General features: G+C 40.2%; 1 protein-coding gene across 12 annotated transcripts in view; it reads right to left on the bottom strand.

The window, feature by feature from the left end:
- THOC2 (THO complex 2) overlaps positions 1-22,666 on the bottom strand; it is a 294,745-nt gene that overhangs the window by 142,084 nt on the left and 129,995 nt on the right. For all 12 annotated transcript variants that reach the window (XR_004539500.1, XR_004539501.1, XR_004539502.1 and 9 more), the window contains exons 17-20: positions 12,951-13,044; positions 12,042-12,122; positions 6,032-6,128; positions 958-1,075 (exon numbers count right to left, since the gene is read on the bottom strand). Coding sequence is in view for 8 of the 12 variants with exons in the window: in XM_033944982.1 (XP_033800873.1) it covers positions 958-1,075; positions 6,032-6,128; positions 12,042-12,122; positions 12,951-13,044 (390 nt within the window). In the remaining 4 variants the exon portion in view is untranslated. The remainder of the gene's footprint in view (positions 1-957; positions 1,076-6,031; positions 6,129-12,041; positions 12,123-12,950; positions 13,045-22,666) is intronic.

The following is a 22,666-nucleotide window of genomic DNA, read 5'->3' as shown; positions in this document are numbered from 1 at the left end:
TATATCATTATACAAAGCAATGTACATTAAAATACAATTTGTTAAGATAATAAAAACATACAATTCATTAAAGTAATAATAACATACAATAAATAAACATTAGATTTTAGACAGGACCAACAACAATTGGGAGGAAAGGGAGGTTAAAGTTACATATCATAAAAAGAGAAATACATTTAAGGATAGAACATCAAGGAGGTATTAAAATACTTGAAACGAAAAATTAATTTTTTTTTTTTTTTTTTTTTTAAATGGGAGAATTTGTTTTTTATTTTTATGTATTCATTGTGGATATCCTGAAAATCTGGCCTGCCAGTAGATCTCGAGGACCGGACTTGGGCAGCCTTGCCCTAGCTCAGGGGTGTCCAACCTGCGGCCCAGTGAAGTATTTTGTGTGGCCCCGATCGAGGGCAATGCAGTGTTTTCCTCTGATGCCCCTGGGTGTTTACTGTTTTCCCGGCTCCCTCCTCTGTCTTGCTGCAGCATTTGCACGTTTGTACGGCCCCAGAAACATTTTTTTCAGCCAATGCGGCCCAGGGAAGCCAAAAGGTTGGACACCCCTGCCCTAGCTGATCCCAACAAGAGAAAACAGCCATTGAAATGCGACTTCTTAGCTCCGCGGAAACTAAAAAACTGAGGGACCACACGCCTACATCGGGCGGGAAGGCACTTGCACATGCGCGGTGCAGGCTAGCCAGAACTTTTTAAGTTCTTAAGAGTGCAATTCACTCTAAAGTGTCCATACTGGGGCTCCGTCGGTGCCGTCACCCATCAGTGAGAATATGCTGTCTGCTTGTCCTGGGATAAGAAGGATTACCTTCGAAAGCTCATCATAAAATGTATCGAGTAAATCCAATAAAAAAGGTATTACCTTATTCCCTTAGTTTTTTATTTCTATATATTACTAACAAAATCAAAGAAAAGGCCAAACCACTGCTTAGCTCTACATAATCTCACCTCAGCTTTCAATTGTTCTCCACCAGTCATAGCCTCAAGCTGCTCCATTGTCATCTCCTCTGTAATTTCTATTCCAGCCATTTTCTGTACTACTTCTTTCAAAATAAGCAGATCAAAACTGTAAGAAAAACAAACAAGATTTTTAAAGTTGATTAAGCTGTATTACAAAACTAAGAGGGCAACTGTATAAGCTTTTTCCCAGGAAAGAGAGCTTTTATAAAAATGTACCATAGAGCATGCCTGCAAACTCAAGAGGAAATGGCCACCTGAATTGTCAGCTCCTCAAGAGCATGCAAATAGCAGAATATTTCTGGACCCCCATGTGACAACAATTGTGTCTAGGACTATACATCAATTAAAAATTGTAATAAAGCACCCACCTGCACAGTGCATATTAAGATAGCAGATATAAATTCTCAAAATTGACATATTTCAATTACTAAAGATAAAATCATTTATCTTACCTTTCTTGTTTGGTGATTTTATCTTCTCGTTTCCCGATTCTGGTGCTGCTTCCCTGTGGTGTCAGGTCAAAACCGCGGAAGACAAAGGCGCGCGCCGACAACTGAGCGCAGCGCGGAGGCGCGCGCTGAAGAAAATAACTGTTTTAGGGGCTCCGACGGGGGGTGTGGGGGGTTTATACAGGTTGTGCCGCGTTGTGGGGGGTTTGGGGGGTTGTAACCCCCCACATTTTACTGAAAACTTCACTTTTTCCCTAAAAACAGGGAAAAAGTTAAGTTTACAGTATAATGAGGGGGGTTACAACCCCCCAAACCACCCACAATGCCATCGCGATCTCTATTAAGTAAAGTTGGGGGGCTCCCCAACAAAACCCCCCGTCAGAGCCCCTAAAAACTGTCATTTTCTTCAGGGCGTGCCTCCGTCTTGCGCTCAGTTGTCGGCGTGCGCCTTTGTCTTCCGCGGTTTTATCTATGAACCCTTCCCTGTACATGCAGCATAGTTCTGTGCTATCAAATCTGTTTCCAGGACCTCCTTTCTATTCACTATTTCTTTTCTCCTCCTTCACTTTCTGCTCTACATCAATCTTTCATTCAACTTGCTTCCATTTTTCTTCCTCTATCTCAAATCTGTCTAATTTTCATCTCCTCCCTTCCCCTCCCTTCCATGGATACCATCTCCTGTCTTCTCTTTTCTCTTCCTTCCCTCTCCTTGCCACATGCAGTCTTCTTCCATCACCCCTCCCCGCCAAAGGAACCATTTGTTCCCTTCCCTCTATCTATGGTCCACCCTCTTCCTTTTTTGTTTTTCCATCTTCTATCCTTCTCAAACATTCTCCGCACCCCCCGACATTCTCTCTCTTTTTCTTCTGGCACCTCTTCCTGTACTTATGAATCTTGAACCACTCCCCTCCATCTACATCCTCTCTCTCCACTACCTGCCCCTCTCGGCCCTCCAATCTTGCCTTTAACACCGTAGTGCTGAAAGAATGTTGTTTCTCTCGCATACCTAAAGCATACCTTTCTACAGGGTCCATGTTATGTCTCTCTTAAGAGAGAGGAAGAGAAAATGGTTACAGTGGATGGGCAGACTGGCTGGGCCATTTGGCCTTTATCTGCCATCATGTTTCTATGTTTAACTCCACTCCAGGTCAGACATCTGTATCCACCTCCCAATGCAGCATCATTCTCCCCCCTTATCCACAATCCTTGTTGTGCAATGTGTTATCTCCCGAATCCCTTCCTCCTCCCGACCAGGCAATCTTCTATCTTCCTGGTACCTTCTTGGTGGTGTCAGCATTTGAAGCAGAACACAACAAGCCAGCTCCAGAGGCTTTCTCTCTAACATACCCTGCCTTTTCTGGCATAGCTTCCTGTAGGTGGGATCCGTTAGACAGGAAGCCTCTGAAGCCGGGCAGTGATGCTCTGCTTCAATCGCTGACACCAGCTCTGCTTCAATCGCTGACACCAGCAAGAGGCCACCTGGGAGGAGAAAGGGAATCAGAAGGAGATGCTGATCCATCCAAGGGTCATGTTGATTTCAGATGGCTGCTATACTGCTTGGGAGGGGTCTTTGTCCGACTCACCTAAGAAGTCAGGTTGGAACCTCTGCTTGGCTCAGGCATGTGGTAGGAGAGAGGCACATATACGACTGTTCCCCTTGCCCCCTCCCCTTTCCCCCTAGTTAACTCTAGAAAAAAAAAGTGCTGGTACACTGTACCAGCATTAAAAAACCCCATATTAAAAAACCCAGTATTAAAATTTTAACACACATTAAACTTTTAACACATTAATTGCATTATTAATATGTTAAATGTGCAGCCCTAATTGTGTCTTTACCATATCTGGGAGCAACCCAGGTAAAAACAAAGCGATATGAACTTCTCTCATTGGAAAAAATGGTGCTGGTGAAAACAGACTGTGCCATGTCAGAATCCAGAAAGAACACAGCAATGCAGCACATATTCCGATTTCAAAATGAAAGTAGGGAAATTAGATGTAATATAAAGCAGTCTGGAGTACCTAACAGAAATCACAGGAATGATATAAGGATTTTAGGGGTATAGAGGGTAGCAAAGGTGGTGAAATGCTCTCTTACTTGGAAGTGGCTGTGCTCCAATGTCTAGACATTCAATTTGAAAAGCTATCTGTGCTAGAACAAGTCCACTGTACATCCTCCACCATGCACCTTCCCATTCAATTACAAATAAAATGCAGCAAAGGCCTATTGTCATGAAGCTGGTGAGATATCTCAAGTGCTCCAGAATCCCTCTGTGGCCAAAGTCAATGTACCAGTGATAATAAAGGGGAAGAGAATTTTTAACTTTACCTAAACTGGCAAAAACTCATCAATTCACAATTTACTATCGAACAGTCACTAGAAATTTCAGCACTTCTGACAGATTATACAACAGACAGTGTAGGAAAGAAAATGTTTTCATTTGGAATATGTAGAAGAGGAGTGCCGTGTTCTTCTAGACTACATATCTCATTTATTAAGTTTAGAGAAAAACGCACTAGTGTTACAATTTGATCTTGAAGCAATGAGTTTGATCTAGTATCTAGTATTGGTATTTCGGGTCTTGTGTTAAACTGGTTTAATGGATTCTTGAAACATTGTGGTTATCAAGTCCTTAGTGAACAAATATATTCTCAAATACGGAGTAACAACTGTGGTGTCACTCAGGGATCTCCATTGTCCCCCACTCATTTTAACATCTATATGGCATCACTAGGATATGAACTTTCTAAACTGAAATTGCAAACATATCTAAGCAGATATTACTATGATTATTCCCCATCATATCATTGTCATCTGAAACCAAACATTTCTTATCATCTGTATTTGATCTGGTAGAAAAATGGACAAAATATTTCAAGCTAAAATTAAACCACAAAAAAAAACAACAAAGGTTTTCTTGGCCAAACCCACTAGTATAATCGAGGAAACTTCTATAAATCTGAATGGGAGAAATTTCCCTATAAATTCTACCATTAAAATTTTAGGGGTCACCTTGGATCAATCACTGGCTTTTGACACCCATACTAACATCTTGGTCAAAAAAATGCTTCCATATATTATGGAAGCTGCATTCTCTAAAATCATATTTCGATTTTGTCTCATTTAGATTGTTGGTCCAGTCTCTCATTCTGAGCTCTCTGGATTATTGCAATATCATTTACTTAGGATCTTACAAATATATCGTTAAAAGACTGAGAATCATTCAGAATATGGCGGTTCATTTAATTTTTGGTCTGAAGAAGTCTGAACACATTACACTGTACTATAAGAAACTACATTGGTTGCTGGTTGAAGCCACAATGTTATTCAAATTTTGTTGTTTGTGCTATAAAACACTTTTTGGTACTTCACCTACTTATCTTGGGAAACATTTTGTTCTTTCAGACAGAATTCACTTTACACATAGAATTACCTTGTTTCCATTTCCAACTCCTAATGGATGCCAGTTTAAAAGATACCTTGACAAAACATTCTTTTCAGGCAGGTATCTGGAATAAAACCTTAAGTGATCTACTTCTGAACTCATTTTCATACCAAACATTTAGAAAATCATTGAAGACTCACTTATTTGATAAATTTGTTTAAATTTTTATTTATTATCTTTATCTACGCTGTTGTATTTTCTTGTTAAGTGTTGACGTATCTTCGCTGCATACCATACAGTTTATTCTTGATGTAAACCGCTCTGAACTTTAAGGTATAGCAGGATATAAATAAAGCTATTTTTATTTCTGAAGATACAGAGAAATGTTTTAGTCATCAGAATCATTTTATCTACAGCATTATTCTTCAACCGCCGGTCCATAAAAATTTCCCACTGGTCCACGAAGGACCAGCGTCCCCTGCAAGCACCGAGTTAAAAAGGTGGCTCACTACAAACACCTTGCAGACCACCCAGGCAAAAACACCACCAGTGAAGAAGTCCTCCAACATCTCCAGGCAGCGCCGGGGCCGCCAATGGGGAGCTCGCATGAACTTGGTGCAGTGGCCGATGGGCAACTCTGGGTCAAAGGCCACTGGAGAGCTGGAGGCGTGCGAAGCGGGCGCCACACGGCAATTCCTCCAACCATGCTGCCCAAAGGCATCTGCTGTGCATGCACAGAAAGCCACCACCTCCCTGGCCTGCGCTCTCCTCTCAGTCCTCTCCGGAAGGAGTGGAAGGTCTCTCCGCTCCCAGACCCGGCGAAAAGGAATGAAGGTCATGCTGCTGCAACACGCAGCACGGAACCGAAGCAGCAAGACAAAGTGCGAAACGCAACCTCCCGAGCCTCCTAATAGGAAAAGTCTCTCCCCCCCCCTCCCGGTCTCCTTTGGCAGTCCAGTAGCAGCACCCAAGTCCACATCAGCACTCCTCAACCGCTGGTCCGCAAAACAATTCCTCCATTTCTGCCGGTCCATAGGTACAAAAAGGTTGAAAAACACTGATCTACAGAACACAATTGGCTGAGTTCCATCAGGAACCTTCAATGGATTCAACTTAATGGGTTTATCTATATCTTTCTTCAGTCAAATTCTGGTACCTTATGCTGAGAAAAATAACTAAAATGTAAAAAAATGCTATAACATCATTTTGACTTAAGTTATACATGCATACCTTTTTCCTGCTTTGAGTTGATTTGCCACATACTGAAGAAGACCAGCAAGCTCAATGGGATATTTTCGAAACACTGCACCACAGAAGCTAGCCAGGCCTACAAATAAATAGGGGATATTATCAGGACACTCAGTCTATAATTTGTTTTATATTATTTATATATTTAAAAAAAAAAACATAGTTACTTACTGTAGCATGTTTTATCCGGAGACAGCAGGCAGCTATTCTCACATATGGGCGTCATCATCCAGGAAGCCCGCAACATAGACAGTAGATAGTGCAACAGCACTTTAAAAAATCTAAAGCTGTTAAACGGCCCGCTACCGCGCATGTGCGAGTGCCTTTCTTTCCAATGTGCGCTCGCGGTACTCTAGTAGTTCCATAAACAAGCTAAGAAGCCAACCTGGGGAGGTGGGTGGGATGTGAGAATTTCTGCCTGCTGTCTCTGGATAACACCTGTTACGGTAAGTAACTGTGCTTTATCCTCAGACAAGCAGGAAGCATATTCTCACATATGGGACTCCCTAGCTGAATATAATGGGATGGAGGGGGAGTTGGCCATTAGGAAAAAAAAATATGCTGTAAAACTGCTTGGCCAAAATGAGCATCTCATCTGGAATAAGATTCTAGACAATAGTGGTATGTGAATGTGTGAATTGAAGACCAAGTGGCTGCTTTACAAATTTCATCAATAGGAGTAGAATGTAGGAAAGCTACTGAAGCTGCCACAGCTCAAACTTCGTGAGCTGTAACACGTTCCTCAAGGTGCAACCCAGCCTGAGTATAGAGGAAGGAGATGCAAGTCGCTAACCATGATGAAATTGTTCCCTTGGTAATAGGATGCCCAAGCCTGTTAGAATCAAAGGAGACAAACAGTTGCGGTTAAGTTCTTTGTGGTTTAGTTCTTTGAAGATAATATGTTAGAGCATGTTTACAGTCCAAAGTATGCAGAGCTGCTTCTCCAGGATGAGAATGAGGCTTCGGATAAAAAACAAACAAACCTAGAAATACAATGGATTAAGATGAAATTCTGTAATAACTTTTGGAAGGAATTTAGGATGAGTACAAAGAACTATCTTATTGTGATGGAACACCATGTAAGGTGGGTCAGAAACTAATGCTTGCAGCTCACTAACCCGACGAGCAGAAGTAATAGCGATCAGAAAAATAACTTTCCAGGTAAGAAACTTTAAATGAATAGACGCTAGTGGTTCAAATGGAGATTTCATTAATTTGACAAGAACTATATTCAGATTCTAAACAACTGGAGGTGGCTTGGAATTAAACAATCCTTTCATGAATCTGGAAACCACTGGATGAGTGGCCAAAGGTTTATCATTAATAAGAGTATGAAAAGCACTAATAGCACTGAGATGTACTTTAACTGAAGTTGTCTTAAGTCCAGACGTGGAAAAATGGAGAAGAAAATCCAAAATCAATGGAAGTAAAGTGGATATAGGTTCTTGATGGCGAAGAGAACACCAAGAAGAGAATCTTGACCACTTTTGTTAATAGCACTGCTGTGTTGAAGGTTTTCTGGATGCAGCAATAATAGCATGAACTTCATCAGGTAATTCAAAATCAAATTTATCTACACTGAAAGGTACCATGCTGTCAAGTGTAGGGATTGTAGACTGGGATGCAGAATGGAGCCATGATTTTGAGTGAGCAGAGACAGAAAGATGTGTATTGGAATTGGATCCTTGACAGACAGCTGATGTAGAAGGAAGACCCAAGGTTGTCTCGGCCACCAAGGAACTTTCAGAATCATGGTGGCTACTTCTGTTTTGAGTTTGACCAATGTCTTTAGAATGAGTGGGATTGGTGGAAATGTGTAAAGGAATTTGTCCATCCAATTCAGGAAAAATCTTCTTCTAGATGGTGTGGAGAATATCTTCTGGAGCAAAATAGAGGTAACTTGTGATTGAGGAGAGAAGCAAAAAGGTCTATTTGAGGTGTTCCCCACAATTTGAAAATCTGATGTAGGACCTTGGAATTTAGAGACCATTCGTGTGGTTGAAGATACCTGCTGAATTAGTCTGCCAACACATTCTGATCGTGTATACTGTATATACAGCCTTGAGATAAATATTGCGAGGAATTGTTCAACTCTGAGCTTCTTGACAAAGAAGAGAGTCTGTTCCTCCCTGTTTGTTGATGTAATACATCACCATTGTCTGTATGTATTAGAACAACTTTGTTAGATAATATACTCTGGAATGCAATAAGTGCATTCCAAATGGCCTTTAATTCCAGTAAATTAATGTGTAACTATTTCTCTTGAAAATTCCATAGACCTTGTGTTTTGAGACCGTCCAGGTGGGCTCCCCAAGCATACATGGATGCATCTGTTGTAAGAACTTTTTGATGTGGGGGAATCTGGAACAAGAGAAAAAGTATCTGGGTTTATCCACCACTGAAGGGATTTCTGAAGTGATGAAGAGCCTTTGATTTAGGGTCGATGGTTTAAGAACACTGAGATGCCAGAGACCACTGTAGTATCTTGAGATGTAGGCGAGCAAATGGAGTTACATGAATTGTGGATGCCATGTGGCTTAAGAGTCGCATCATCTGTTTAGCTGGCAGCATTTGCATAGAAGACACCTGTTTTGAAAGATTAACTATATTGTCTTTTCTTTGTTGAGGAAGATAAGCTCTTAACTGTTTTGTGTCTAAAATTGCTCCTATAAAATGGAGACGTTGAGAAGGGTTTAATTGATATTTTGAAAATTGACTTTGAATCCCAGTTGTTAAAGAAAATATATGGTCTTTTTTGTTGCCATTCAAACTTCTTGAGGAGACATGGCTTTGATCAGCCAATCGTACAGGTATGGAAATACTTGAAGACTGTATGAACGAAGTGCCACAGCAATTACAACCAAGCATTTTGTGAAAACTCTTTCAAGTCAACGCCAGGCCTAAGGGAAGAACTTTGTATTGGTAATGCTGATGAGCTATCCTTTATCAAAGAAACTTTCTGTACTTCAAATGAATTGCAATGCGAGTATAAGCTTCTTTGAGATCTAAAGAGCACAGCCATTCGATTTGATCTAGAAGGGGATACAGTGTTGCTAGAGACAACATGCAAAACTTTTCTTTGACAAGATATTTCTTGAGATTTCGAAGGTTGAGAAATCGGGCATATACCTCCCATCTTCTTTGGAATTAGAAAATATCTTGAGTAAAAACCCTGATTTTATTGGGTCTGAGGAACTTCCTCTATGGCATTTAGTAGAAGCAAAGCTATTTGCTGAAGAAGAACGGACATTTGTTGAGATGTTAGAGCGTACTCTCTTGGAGGGAAATTTGGTGGAATAGAAACAAAGTTTAGAGAATAACCTTCCTTTGACTTTTAAAACCCTTGTATTGTGATGATGAGAATCCTAAATGTGGATAAAATGCCGGTAGACGACCTCCGATGGGATGAGGCTTTAAGGTTGTTAATTTGACTATGCTGTCTAAAATGCAGGTCAAAAAGACTGTGCTGGTTTTTGAGAGGTTGTCGGTTGACATTTCTGTGGTTTTTGTTGTCTCTGCCACTTTTGAGGCTAATGTCGAAGAAGCAGAGTATCTTCTCTTATAAGAAGATGATTTCCGAGATGGTTTTTTATATTGAGGTCTTTTGGTTTCATTGAGTGTGTTCCAGCTCTACTCATGAAGAGTTCATTTTTGGGTAGCGGACTCTACTTTTTCGCCAAATAGTTCTTCTCCAATACATGGAATGTTTGCTAGGTGATCCTGAAGGTTGTGATCCCTATCAGAGGTTCGCAACTAAGCTAAGCGTCTCATAGCTATAGCCATTAATGAAGCCCTAGACATTAGTTCAAATGCATCAAATGAGGTGGGAGAAAAATATTTCCTTGTTTGGGTTAGAGCATTAGCTACATGTTTAAAATCTGACAATTGAGCTGGTGGGATATATTGTTCAAACTCAAAAACCTTGTTTGCCAATTGTTTCAAATAAAAAGACATGAAAAAATTGTAATTTAAAATTCAGAATTCTGATATAAACATCGTCCAAACTTATCCATGGTTCTGCCTTCACAACCTGTGGGAGCTGAAGCATAGACCCTAGTACTAGATGCTTTCTTCAGGGTAGAGTCTACCAACAACGATTGATGCTGAAGTTGTGGTTTGTCAAAGCCTGGACATGAAATAATTCTATACATTGTCCAACTTTCTGGGAGTCTCCCAATTTTTCAATAAGGATTCTTTTAATAATGGATGAAAAGGCAACTTCAAAAGTTCTTGTGGTGGCTCATCAAAATCTAACGCTTCTAAAAGCTCAGCTCTTGGTTCAAAGTCTGCTTCTAATTTTACTGGAAGTCTTTCCCCAATTGTCTTATGTACTTAGTGAAAGACAGACTTTCTGGAGGAGATCTTCTCCTAGATGGTGCTGGTGAGGGCTCAGAAGGTATACCATATGATTCAGGAGCAGATAACTCGCCCCCCAATCTGAATTAGATCAGTCTGTCATTAAATCTGAATCTTGATTCATATCCATGATATTTTTATGACGATGGTATTGATCTCAAGAAATGGAGGCGGCAGAGTGTCGGTATCTAGAAAAATATTTTGATTGGAAATGTCGACGTTTAGATAGGGATTTTCAATGCTTAGATAAAAACGCTGATGCTTCAAAGTATATCCCCGATGACTAGATGATGAATGTTGACACATCGATGCAGAATCTCGATACTTAGATTTTGAATGACGATGCATCGATGTAGACTCTCAATGCATGCTGGATCTTCCATGCTTTCAGGGAGCACTTCCAGAGAGTAAAGCAACAAATGCAGGAATCCACTTAGTGTTCAGGCTCCAAACACTAGTTAAACCAACTATGTGGGTCAGTAATGGAAATATATCTCTGACACCAGCAACATTTTTAAAAACCCGTTGATGGCTTCAACATAGATGGGAATAGTAGTTATGCTAGACTGAACTCAATTTTTAAAGAAAAACTGTTAACTGCCTAAGCAACGGTTGATACACCTCTAAGGGAGAGGAGAAAAAGTAGTAAAATCTTCTCTCCTTTTTTATTTTTATTTTATAGAAATATAAACTAACTAGAAAACTAAATGAAAAAAAGAAAGTAAGTAATTTTAAAATGATTTGCGATGAAGGGAAGGTAACACAGCAATGAAAAATGCAACTTCTTTGCTCCGCAAAAAATGAAGAACTGGGGCACCATGAGTTTAACAGCTTTGGATTTCTTAAAGTGCCATTGCACTATCTACTGTCCGTGCTGCGGGCTTCATAGATGACATCACCCACATGTGAGAATATGCTTCCTGCTTGTCTGAGGATAAACATTATATTCCACCTGATATGTAATTCTCAATGGACAATAAAACACACATAATAGAAGATAATTTTTGTGTTGTCTCTGATGTATGGATTTGATTAATGTCAGATGTTCTGTTATTTGTTTAGGAAAATTATATAAAGTAAAAAAAAAACCACACCACAAAGATAAAAGAAAAATAAATATGCTTTACAACTGCAATAACCAATAAGGCTCTCTACATTATGAAATACTATACAGGTATTAATATTTGATTTAATAAAATGTATACCCACTGGGTTTGGGGGCGGTGCTTTTTAGCTGGAAGGCCAGAAAAGATGGGCCTCTGGTGTTCTTTTGGTGGTTCGGACTTTGAATGAACTGGTTCCTGATTCCAGGGGGGGGGGCTTGGTTTTCTTGGTTTGGGTGGGTATGAAGGGGGAGACGGGTTGGGGCGAGATTCTAGAGTTTGTTTGTATGGTGGGGAGGGGTTGTGATTTGTATTCTATATCAGATAGGCGGGCTGTACATGCCTTGCACGTTGTTTGGTATTACTCTGGTCTGCTTTTCGTATTGTCATGCATGTTTGTCTATCAATAAAAACAGATTTGACACCTAATAAAATGTATACCCAAAGAGAAAACTGGGGGGAGGGGACCCTTAGTAAATCAGATGCTGAGAGATGAGTAAATTAATATTTTAGGCAATGGCAGAAATACTAACTCTGCAACCAGTTGGAGATGGTTGTATCATCATGTTTCATTCTCTCCTTCTCTGGATTAGCAAGAGCTTCAATGATGCAATCTTTTTCCATTCCAAAGTTAAAGAAAACCTAGAGTCTCAGACCAAATTATTAGAAAGGTAACAAGATTTTTGGATGAATCAATCCTTAGTCATGAGATTATACCACCATATTTCACTGAGAGGAAATAATTTCCAGAAAATATAATTCTGACTACCAATTCCAAATACATTTTATTTCATTTATCAAATGTATAGATCATCTATCACTACACATCTAAACAGTTTATATAACAATATTTTTTAAAAAGGTCAAAAATTATAATATGATTTTAGAAGTAACTGCTATACAAAACTAATTCCTTTAAAACTTTTGCCTTCATTTGCAGTCCAAGGGTTGCCAACCGGTCAGATTTCCAGATAATCCCAAAAAATATTCATGAAAGAGACCTGCATAAAACAGTACACAGAAATCTCCTTCATGCATATTCAGTATAAATATCCTAAAAACCAGACAGTTGACAGCCTTCAAAAACTGGGGTTGAAGATCAAGACTTCACATGGTTTGTTTGTCTAAAAGAACAATAAGCAAGTATCAATTCATTAGATGAGTTTGTTCCAATCAAAGCAGTAGCTAGCTGAACAAAGAGGACATTGTTTGACAGTACATGTCATTTTTGCCTAAGAGAACCAATCTACCAGTAAGCTTTTTTACTGTTATTACTATTGAATTCCATTCAATTACTTTTGTATTTTGGAAAAATGTAACTATTAATAGAAATTATTTAAACAAAACAACAATATGAATCAACAACAGATCAAGTCAAGACTGCTTAAGATCTACAGAATTTACAAATTAAGAGATTAGCCATATTATTTCATAAAGGATACAAGCCAAAACATCATAGTTCAGCGAAGTGAGGTATTTCAAGGAATCCACAACAGGTGTTATCAAGTTATCATACTTTTGTATCTGTGATAAGATCTGAGAGAGAGAAAGAAAAATGGTCTTAACACAATAGCCAAATCTACACAAAGTATATCAAACAAACCGTAAACTGCTTTGTCTCTCCCCTTTGGGGAGGGAGAGGCATAAGCCAAAGAAGAGGATTTATCACGGGAACATAAGAAGCAGAGAATTCAAGAATTGGGGGTCAATGAGGGAAAGGAGAAATACTTGCTATCTTTGGTCCCTCTCCACCTTTCCCCACAACCACACCTGCTGGGAATACCTCCCACTCTACTGCTACATTACATGCTGTTGGTTTTGTCCCTTCATGCTGATGTCCCAACAAGTCAACCATAAATACTGGACTACTGAAAAAAAAAAAAGAAGAGCTCTCTCTGGGCAGGTTGCCCTAAAGGGATGCCAAGTGGGTCACTGCTAAATTGGGAATAACTGGGAGAATTATGATGCTTTTATAGTTAGGTATCTGTCTAGGTAGGAATTTAGATACTAGCTCTCTAGTCCCTAAGCAAAAGAGGGGTGGTGACCAGAGAATCATTGTTTTTATGCATTTGTACTAATGCTTTCTATTTATGTCCAGTAATTTTTTTATACTGTGAACCTGAAAGGGGTCTTTTTGAAAGGTATAATGTAGGATAAAACAATGAAATACAATGCAGTGTTTCCCACGCTATGCAAATTTGGAAGCACATGCAAAACATTACCAAAACATATATCTAAAGAGGACAGAGCTGAATTAACACATAAACTAGACCAAGTAAACACACTTGCTTATCTGTAACACATGCTCTCCGAGATCAGCAGTATATAAATCTTCACCGATGAGTGATGTCATCTAACAAAGCCCAGTGCAGTGAAAGAAGTTACTCACCTGTAGCAGTTCTCCAAGCTGCAGCTCTTCAATCTCTCCCTAAGTACAGGAAGAGTCCCATTGGACTGGAAAACAGCTCACATCATTCCACTCCACAAAAAGGGATGCAGGACGGAGGCTGCAAATTACAGACTGGTGAGTCTCACATCGATAGTGAGTAAAATTATGGAAACACTAATCAAACACAAATTAGATACGATCCTGAACGATGAGAATCTATGAGATCCCCATCAACATGGATTTACAAAGGGAAGGTACTGCCAATCCAAACCGATCAGCTTCTTTGACTGGGTAACGAAAAAGCTGGATATGGGGGAGTCCCTAGACGTCATGTACTTGTACTTCAGTAAGGCTTTTGATAGTGTCCCACAACGCAGGTTATTGAGCAAGATGAGTTCTATGAGATTAGGAGAAACGTTAACTGCATGGGTAAAAGACTGGCTCAGTGGTAGACTTCAGAGGGTGGTGGTGAACAGTACTCTCTCCGAAACGTCGGAAGTGATCAGTGGAGTGCCGCAGGGCTCGGTCTTGGGTCCGATCCTATTTAATATCTTCGTAAGGGATCTGGCTCAAGGGCTTCGAGGGAAAATTGCATTATTCGCCGATGACGCCAAACTATGCAACATAGTAGGTAAAAGCACAGTGCCTGACTATATGACCCAGGACCTACTCTTACAGGAACATTGGTCCTCAACTTGGCAACTAAGTTTTAATGCCAAAAAGTGTAAGGTCATGCACCTTGACAGCAGAAATCCATGCAGAACTTACACCCTAAATGGTGAGATCTTAGCAAGAACTACTTCATCCAAGGCTAGACAAATGATGGGTTGTATCCGAAGAAGTTTCGTCAACCGGAAGCCCGAAGTTATAATGCCGTTGTACAGATCCATGGTGAAACCTCATCTAGAATATTGTGTACAATTCTGGAGACCACATTATCAAAAAGATGTGCAGAAAATTGAGTCGGTTCAGTGAATGGCCACCAGGATGGTCTCAGGACTCAAGGATCTCCCGTATGAGGAATGGCTGGGTAAGTTGCAGCTATACTCACTCGAGGAACGTAGAGAGAGGGGAGACATGATTGAGACTTTCAAATATGTCACGGGCTGTATTGAGGTAGAAGAGGATATTTTCTTTCTTAAAGGACCTACGGCGACAAGAGGACATCCGTTGAAACTCAGGGGTGGGAGATTTCATGGTGACACCAGGAAGTATTTCTTCACTGAAAGGGTGGTTGATCATTGGAATAGTCTTCCACTGCAGGTAATTGAGGCCAGCAGCGTGCTGGATTTTAAGAGAAAATGGGATAAGCATGTGGGATCACTTCAAGGAAGAAATTAGGGGGTGGGCATTAGAGTGGGCAGACTTGTTGGGCCATGGCCCTTTTCTGCTGTCATCTTCTATGTTTCTATATTGCCACATGGCCCAGCATGGACACTACCAGCGTTCTGGCAATTTCTGAAGTTTTGGTGTCTTGTCCAACATGAGCATGCAGGGCCAGCAGATTAGTGAAAAAGCTTAAGGAATACAAATCCTAGGGGAGGAGGGAGAGTATGTCGCAATATATGCTCTGCTGTCCTCAGAGAACACCTGCTGCAAGTGAGTACCTTCTCTTTCTATGTGGACAAGCAGGGAATCATCTGCCACATATGGGAATCCCTAGCTACCAGGCTCACCAAAAAACAACTAAAAGGACAATAGGGACTTAATAACTGGCAAAGCCAATCAGGAACCAATTAACCTATGACATATATATAAAACCTGTTGTGTGACTGCAGCCTGGAACAGAATAAAAATGGACCTAGGAAGGGGAGTTAGATGCTAGACTCCAAACAAATTCTGCAGATGTGTCTTCTCGAACTGGCTATCATTTAAGGAATCTTACTCAAAGTAATAATGAGATGTGAATGTGTGGACCATGTTGCAAATCTGCATGATGGAGGCTGACCTCAAAGGGGCTACCAACACTACCATGGCTCTGACATTGTGAGCTATGACATGACCCTTTACAGTAGAGTCAGCCCAGCTCGGGCATAAGTGAAGGAGATGCAATCTGCTAGCCATCTGGATAAGGTGCATTTACCAATGGCTGCCTCCATCCTGTCTGGGTCAAAAGAAACAAAAAGCTGAATGGACTGTCTATGGGCTTTAGTTCACTCGAGATAGAAGGCCAAGGTCTGCTTGCATAAGAACATGCCATCCTGGAACAAACTGAAGGTCCATCAAACCCAGAATCCTGTTTCCAACAGTAGCCAATCCAGGTCACAAGTACCTGGCAAGATCCCAAGAAGTAAAACAGATTTTATGCTGCTTATTCTAGGACTAAGCAGTGGATTTCCTCAAGTCCATCTTAATTAACAGCTGATTTTTGTTTTAAGAAATTATTCACACCTTTTTTAAACCCTGCTAAGCTAACTGCTTTCACCACATTCTCTGGCAATGGAATTCCAGAGTTTAATTACACCTTAAGTCAGGGGTGTCCAATGTCGGTCCTCGAGGGCCGCAGTCCAGTCGGGTTTTCAGGATTTCCCCAATGAATATGCATGAGATCTATTTGCATGCACTGCTTTCAATGCATATTCATTGGGGAAATCCTGAAAACCCGACTGGATTGCGGCCCTCGAGGACCGACATTGGACACCCCTGCCTTAAGTGAATAAATATTTTTTCTAGCTTGTTTAAAATCTATTACTCAGTTTCATTGCATGCCCCCAAGTCCTGGTATTTTTGGAACGAGTAAACAAGTGATTCACATTTACCCGTTCCACTCCACTCAATATTTCATAGACCTCTATCATATCTCCCCTGAGCCATCTCTTCTCCAGGCTGAAGAGCCCTTGCCATGTTAGCTTTCCTCACAGGTATGTTGTCCCATCTCTCATCATTTTTTCACCCTTCTCTGTACTTTTTCTAATTCCGCTATATCTTTTTTTTCAGATGAGATGACCAGAAATGCACACAGTATTCAAGGTGCGACCGCACGATGGAGCAATACAAGAGCATTATAACATCATCATCGTTGTTCTCCATTCCTTTCTCTATAATTCCTAACATTCTATTTACTTTCTTAGCTGCTGCTACATACTGAGCTAAGGGTTTCAACATATCCTCAACGATGACAACTAGATCCTTTTCTTGGGCATGGAACCCTGCATCGAGTAGCTATAGTTTAGGTTCATCTTTGTACTTGCTCACATTAAACATCATCTGCCATTTTGATACCATCTCCCAAGGTCACCTTGCAGTTTTTCACAATCCTCTTGTCACTTAACTTTTAACAACTTTGTGCCATCAGCAAATTTAATTATCTGACTATTACCATTTCTAGATGATTGATAAATATATTAAAAAAAACAACGGTCCCAGCACAGACCCTTGAGGAACCCCGCTATTTACCCTCCTCCATTGAGAATATTGCTCATTTAACCCTACTCTCTGTTTGTTATTTTTTAACCAGTTCTTAATCCATAATAGGATATTGCCTCCTATCCCATGACCTCCTAATTTCCTCAGAAGTCTTTCATAAGATACTTTGTCAAATAATTTTTGAAAACCTAAACACACACTATAGACTGGCTCACCTTTAGCCCCATGTTTATTCACACCTTCAAAGAAATGCAGTAACTGGTGAGGCAAGATTTCCCTTGACTAAATCCATGTTGGTTTCGACTCATTAATCCATGCTTATGTATATGCTCTGTAATTTTGATCTTTATAATTTTCTCTTCCAGTTTGTGCAGTGTGCCTTCACCAGGATGGGTCTGAGATTTTGGGGAAAATATTGGCATAACTAAGATGGAAATCCAACACCACTTTTGGAAGGAACTTAAGGTAAGTGCAAAGAATCACTTTGATATGATGAAACTTTGTATAAGGTGGATCAAATACTATGACCTGAAGATTGCTAACCTTGGGTGCTACAGTGATCACCACTAGGAATAAAACCTTCCATGTCAAAGACTTCAACTGGCAAGTGTCTAATGGTTCAAAAGGAGCTTTTATCAGCTGAGTGAGGACAATACTGAGGTCCCATGACATAGTGGGAGGTCTTATAGAGGTTGTTTAAGCAGCAAACCTCTCTTGAATCAAAGAGCTGGAGGCTGTACAGATAGGCATACCCTCTACACTAGGGGTGTCCAACCTCATCCTTTGCCAGGTTGGGTTTTCAGGATTTCCCAAATGAATACGCATGAGATCTGTTTGCATACAATGGAATCAGTGTTTGCAAATAGATCTCATGCAAATTCTTTGGGGAAATTCTGAAAAACTGACTGGATTGCAGCCCTCATTGATTGATGTTGGACAACCCTGCTCTACATGATGATGAAAAGCACTAAGGTGAACTCTTACAGAACTGCCATAGAAAGCCTCAGCAGTCATTATATCAAAACAGCGGCATAGGGGCAGGAATGAGTGGGATTCATTTCTGCCCCACTAGAACTTCCTAAGGCCTGAGGAGAGTAGAGTGTGATTGGGCGGGAGGGGAAGAGGGCTTTTTTGGTCAGGTGTAGGGGAGGAAGAATTTAATTTATAGTTTAGGATTCTCCCAAAATGGAGCACCCAATTTCAGTCACAGATTCGGTTTTGGTAGAAACCAAAAATCCTGAGTTAAGTCAGGCTCTAAAATATCTACTGTATTGTAGACTGTAGCCTGCCTTTAGCTACTTTGGAAAAGGCATTAGCTAAACCCAATATTTATTCCCCTTTTACTACAGGAAGCCAAAAGACCTTCTCGTAGGGTCTCTTTTCTAAGCCAGAATGATTTCAAAAATATTTTCATGCAGGTTCAGGGAACTTAATGTTAACCTCTCAACATAGCAACTCAATGTCAGGATTACATACAGCGGCATTTCCCAAATGAAATAACAGCTATGTTCCTTTCTCTACCTCTGCCCCAGCAAAAAAGGGTTGCAAGGGTAAAATGATCACAAAGAATAAAAGGAAGCTAGATCCTCCAAATCCTATGCTTTATTTATTTTTACATTTTGTATTCTGCTTAAACCTAAGCAGATTACAATAAAACATACATATCTTAAAATATAAAAACAATCCTCAATACATCACAATATTACAAGACTATTACAAAACTGTTAGCTGCCAAAAACATTATTTAACACATCCTCAGAGAATCTGGTGCCATTCCAGTAGTTTGTAAGACCGAAAACACATGGTCTGCCTGTTTCCTTGCTATATTGTATTGCTATTTCATACTTATATTTTCTAGATCAGTGGGTTATAAATCCATGTAAATTAATAAATGTGACTGTAAGCTTTTTTAAATTCTTCACAGTGCCCAAGGGAAGTATCTTGAATTTACCTCTCATGGAAAACATGTTGAAGGCCCTTAAGTCTAGGATGGGATGGAGTTCCCTTGGTCTTTTTGATTATCTAGAAACATGGAGTAAAAACCCTGCCCTCTTTCCCGTAATGGGAATGGCTTATCTGTATAGATGCTGAGAGTTTGGCCATGAGATTCTTGATGGACAAATTGGCAGGATCTCCATGAGAGTTTGGCCATGAGATTCTTGATGGACAAATTGGCAGGATCTCCAGTAGTCTTAATTTGCACCCTTTTTATACTTTCCTAAGAACCTGCATGTCCAAGGTTATACTGAGTCAAGTATTTGCTTAGAACCTTAGCCTCCCTCTAACTGGAAGATTCTCTGACACAGTTACTAGTATACTAGCTATGTCCTAGATTCTGTCAAAATCCCATGGCAAGTTCTAACTTCTGGGCCCTCAACTGTCTGGGATAAAAGTAAGATTCCTATTGTAGCTGACAGAAGAGGCATTCATTATCTGTTGCCTTCGCATCCATACAGACTGAAGTGCTTCCTTGGTGTCCCACTCGCTTATCTCTTAAATAAGGAAGAAGTAGGGTTGGAGGTTGCTCCAGAGAGTGCCTAATAAAAAGAACAATTGTCCTTTACCTGAACTACTACTTTCTTGGTGTTATGTGGATGCCAATGTTTACCTTAGAGCATGGGTGTCCAACCTTTTGGCCGCATTAGCCGTAAAAAGTGTTTCTGGGGTCACACAAATGCGCAAACGCTGCAGCAATACAGAGGAGAGAGCCAGGAAGACGGTAAACACCCGGGGGCAGCAGAGGAAAACACTGCATCGCCCTCGACCAGGGCCGCACAAAATACTTCATGGGGCCATATGCGGCCCTTTGGCTGCAGGTTGGACACCCCTGCCTTAGAGGCTGCCAATGCCATCTCAAAATCATCAAAAAGTAGAAGAAACCATGTGTTTCTCCCATTCATTCCCCTTGGCCACTAAGGATCTAAGGTTATTATATTTTCCTTTAAAAGAGAAACTGTGACAGATCTTTTACCCTATACCAGAGATTCTACATATAAATGGTTTATGATGAGCTGGTAAGAACTTATTTCAGAATCAGTACAGAATTCTACTAATCTTTTTTCCTTGGAGGTTCCAGGGTACAGGCATCTTCCCTGAAGGATACTTTAGAGCAGAGTCGACCATCAATGATACTACAGGAGTTCTGCATCTTGGCTTTTCCTTGTTCTACTTCCTTTTCTGCTTTTATCTAATAAATAGTAAACCACTTTGTGTATGCTCCAGAAGTAGTCAAGAAAACATTTTAATAAATGAAGAGGGATGTCATATTTTCTCACGTGTATGTTCTAAAATATCTTTTGTACAGGCATTGTCAAACCTTCCTTTCATGGGGTTGAAGCAGGCCAAGGATGTCCACCATCACTGCCCTAGGCTCATCCTTTTTCTTTAAAAAAAAAAAAAGAAGAAGAATGCTCAGTCAATTTCAAACACAAAATCTGTGAAGGAAGACACTCAGGTGGAGACTTTCTTCTTTCTTTGGGAGAAGAGGAATCCAAAGGGAGATCAATTAATTCATCCCATTTAGACATGTCCGTTTAGACAGAATATGATCTACAAAGTGCTCATATTCTGTCACAGACAAATATTTTGTGGAGGAAGTTTTAGGAAAACATGACTTCTACAAAGACATTCTTTTCTAAAGAGATTTAGACTACAATGCCAATTGATGTCTCAAGGCAGTCTTCTGCTCTAATGCACTGGATATAAGAATCAAGATAGCCAGCATTATACTCTTGTTCTGTTGTTGATGTGATGGCTCTAATAAGTAAATGAATCTTGACAATGTACTGAAGCCTGCCTCAATGTTGGTTCCACTGGTGCCAGCGTAAAGAATCAAGGCAACCACACTATAAATCCTTCTCTTCAACTCCTCAAAGATGCCAGGATTAAGACACCTTATCTTGTAGTCTGGGGATTCTCTCATTTTCTTGGGTCACTTTAAGTGAACTGATGGCTTGAATCAGAATCTTTGGAGACTGCTGATCCTCCCATGATATTGAAAAAGATGAGAGGTCCTCGGTACTGGGTGCTTCAATGGAGCAGCAGTTGCTTCCAGTGTCTCTAACACTGATAGCACTGCATTCTGAAAATACAATCTGCTTATTCTCCACCAAAATGTCTGAATATTTTTTCTTTGAGCAAAACTTCAAAAACAAACAGTCCCAATGGCATTTATTAATGCTCAACTTTGAAAGTGACCAAAATCCTGTTTATGTCAGTGCATCTACCTCCAGGGCAATACACCTGGATCAAATGTACTCAAAGCAAAGAGCTCTATCTTAAGTTCCTTTAGTCTACAAAGTCCTCTAAATTACAAAGTTGCACAAAGGTACTGGTTAAGTTTATCAGTAATAGATATGGTTCTGGCCCACTGTCCCGTATGGTTTGAAACCAGAAGGGAGTTTTTGCACTGTAAAATGGCCAAAGAAAAACAAATACTGTAGCTCCATAGTCAACCATATTCAAAACCTCAGCTTTGCACCACTCTATGCACCAGAACCAGTGCAGACTGCAGCTGCACAATAAAATAGAAACAACTGAAAACCTTTCTTTGGAAACTAGAAATGAAATAATTATGTAACCTGAAACTGAAAATTGCAAAACCTCTCTCACAGAAAACAAAAGTAACTAGATTGCGACTCCAACATAGGCTCGAGAGAATAAAGAATTGAGGTGGCCACACACGATGGGGAGTCCCATGTGCACTGATGGCCATGATGGAAAACCTCTATAAGTTCAAGAACTAACTCCTCTCTTCACTGCGCTGGGGTTTTTCAGATGACATCATTCATCAGTGAGAATTTCATACCCTGCCTACCCTCAGAGAATAGTTTGTACAGTATGAGAGAAAATTGCTGCAGCCTTAATTCCTCCAGATACATCAACTCTACAGCATAGGAAATCAGCAGAAGCAAGGTCAACATTATTATTACCTTAAATTAGTAACCAGGAAAGCATGTCCACAGACATTCCAAGGAGCAGGCTAAGTAAGGACTGTACTTAATTAAATAAGCTTTTGAAGTAAAGAATGCAGAAAAAAAGGTAAGCAAACCAAGCTAACAGCAAAGCTGCCTTCCTTTTATTTGATTTCTGAAGCTATACTCCAGTTAATGGGTCCATGATTGGACCTTTGTCAATATATAAGTACACTGACATGATCACCACATTCTTTCAATCACAGGTATGGAATATGGTAAACATAAGGCTCCTTTTACAAAGGTGTGTTAGGGCCTTAACGCGAGGAATAGCACACAGTAAATTGCCCCGCGCACTAGCCGCTACCACCTCCTCTTGAGCAGGTGGTAGTTTTTTGGATACTGCGCGCTAATCCAGTGCGTGCACTAAAAACGCTAGCGCACCTTTGTAAAAGGAGCCCATAATATGACAGATTCAACAATGCATCAG

Source organism: Geotrypetes seraphini, chromosome 5, assembly GCF_902459505.1.
Source record: "Geotrypetes seraphini chromosome 5, aGeoSer1.1, whole genome shotgun sequence".
Classification (NCBI taxonomy): domain Eukaryota; kingdom Metazoa; phylum Chordata; class Amphibia; order Gymnophiona; family Dermophiidae; genus Geotrypetes; species Geotrypetes seraphini.
This window is presented reverse-complemented; position numbering and strand designations above follow the sequence as displayed.